This window comes from Mesitornis unicolor, unplaced genomic scaffold, assembly GCF_000695765.1.
Source record: "Mesitornis unicolor isolate BGI_N332 unplaced genomic scaffold, ASM69576v1 scaffold15841, whole genome shotgun sequence".
Lineage (NCBI taxonomy): Eukaryota > Metazoa > Chordata > Aves > Mesitornithiformes > Mesitornithidae > Mesitornis > Mesitornis unicolor.
In genome coordinates, this window is record NW_010165916.1 from 9,090 (window position 1) to 10,567 (window position 1,478).

A 1,478-nucleotide genomic window follows, 5' to 3' on the forward strand; every position below is an offset into this window, starting at 1 on the left:
CCCTTGCTGAAGAAGGCTGCCCAGGGGACCCCGGGCTCAGCACTGAGCTGCAGCAAGGCAGCCATCGTTAACATGTCCAGCTCTGCCGGCTCCATTGAGGAAGTCTATCTATGGCAACAGTCGCTTGTTGTCTCGTACCGCTGCAGTAAGGTATGGCCATCCTGCTCTGGGCGTGAGCCCAGGCACTTTCCTCACCAAATTATGTTGCAGCTTTCCAACCCCCACCTCAGTCCCTGTGCCTCTCTGCACTGTGACTGAGCTACCATCAGTCACTGCGTCCCTCTCATGGCACATTACCTCTGGGTCCCACCTCAGAGGGATGGGATGATTCTTCAGATGGTCTGGGCATCCTCACAGGGATAGTGCAGCAGCCCTATGTGCCCCGGGGTGCTGGCTACGACTGCCCTCCCCTGCCCCAGCCATGGGGTCTGCATGTGTCCCCTTGCAGCCCCCTTCCCCTCCCACTTTCATCCCTGCCCTGTCTCCCCGCAGGCTGCTCTGAACATGCTGACCAAGTGCCAGTCCCTGGGGTACCGGGAGCACGGCATCCTCTGTGTTGCTCTGCACCCTGGCTGGGTGCAAACTGACATGGGGGGTGGAGGATCACAAAAGGTAAGAGAGTTTTTGGTCAAGGTCTGAAAGAACCTTTTTATTTTGGGATGCAGTGCTTGCTGTGGATTGAGCTATCCCAGACATGCCAAGCACTGGAGGATGTCTTTGGCAGATGGTCTGAGTTGGAGGTCCATGAAGAGATGAGAGACAGGGAACTCTGCTTGCCCTGTGCTGGTCTCTCCTCACTTGTGCCAGAGAGTCTTGAGACCTGAGCAATGATCTGCTCCAGCACAGACATTAGCCAGACCTTGGGCACACGACTGTGTTTCTCCCTCTGCCCTTGCAGCCCCCTCTGACAGTGGACGACAGCGTGCGAGGGATGCTGAAGGTGCTCTCCTCCCTCTCCGAGAAAGACACCGGCACCTTCTTGAACTGGGAAGGGAAGGTTGTGCCTTGGTGAGACGCCAGCTCGGGATCCTGACAACAGGTCCCTTTGCTGCTGTACCAAGCTATGCCCATGTCTTAATAAATTTGTGTCTGTAAACAATAAGACGGTCTCTTTGAGCCTTCCTCCTGGTCTCCTTTGAACTGTCATTGTGGGAGTCTGCACTAGTGCTTTGAGACAACTTCTCAGAGCTATTTCTACATTTAATTGAGCTATGTTGGTCTGAATGTCTGATCTCTGACTGGGGGCCTGGCCATCATCCTGGCAGGGCTTTGTCCTTGGGGACTAAGGGGTCCTCACACAGCTCTTCCTCTGAATGTCAGCACAGCCTTCTGATGCACCAGTCACTCCACCCAGTGAACCCTTCCAGGTCCAGCAGAGCACTGCTCTGCATTAGCTCCTCTAGCACATTAGGAAGCTGTCACCGAAGCTTTCTGGAAACCTCCTGGATTGTTTACGCCCTTCTGTGTTGTACTTCCAG

At 54.9% G+C, this 1,478-nt stretch overlaps 1 protein-coding gene across 1 annotated transcript in view; it reads left to right on the top strand.

The window, feature by feature from the left end:
- Positions 1–1,012, top strand: part of LOC104548699 (uncharacterized oxidoreductase C663.06c-like) — a 2,396-nt gene extending 1,384 nt beyond the window's left edge. The window contains exons 4-6 of the mRNA XM_010194794.1: positions 1–150; positions 493–612; positions 899–1,012. The exon at positions 1–150 is cut by the window's left edge and continues 9 nt beyond it. Coding sequence (XP_010193096.1) covers positions 1–150; positions 493–612; positions 899–1,012 — 384 coding nt within the window. The remainder of the gene's footprint in view (positions 151–492; positions 613–898) is intronic.
- The last annotated feature ends 466 nt before the right edge of the window (positions 1,013–1,478 follow it).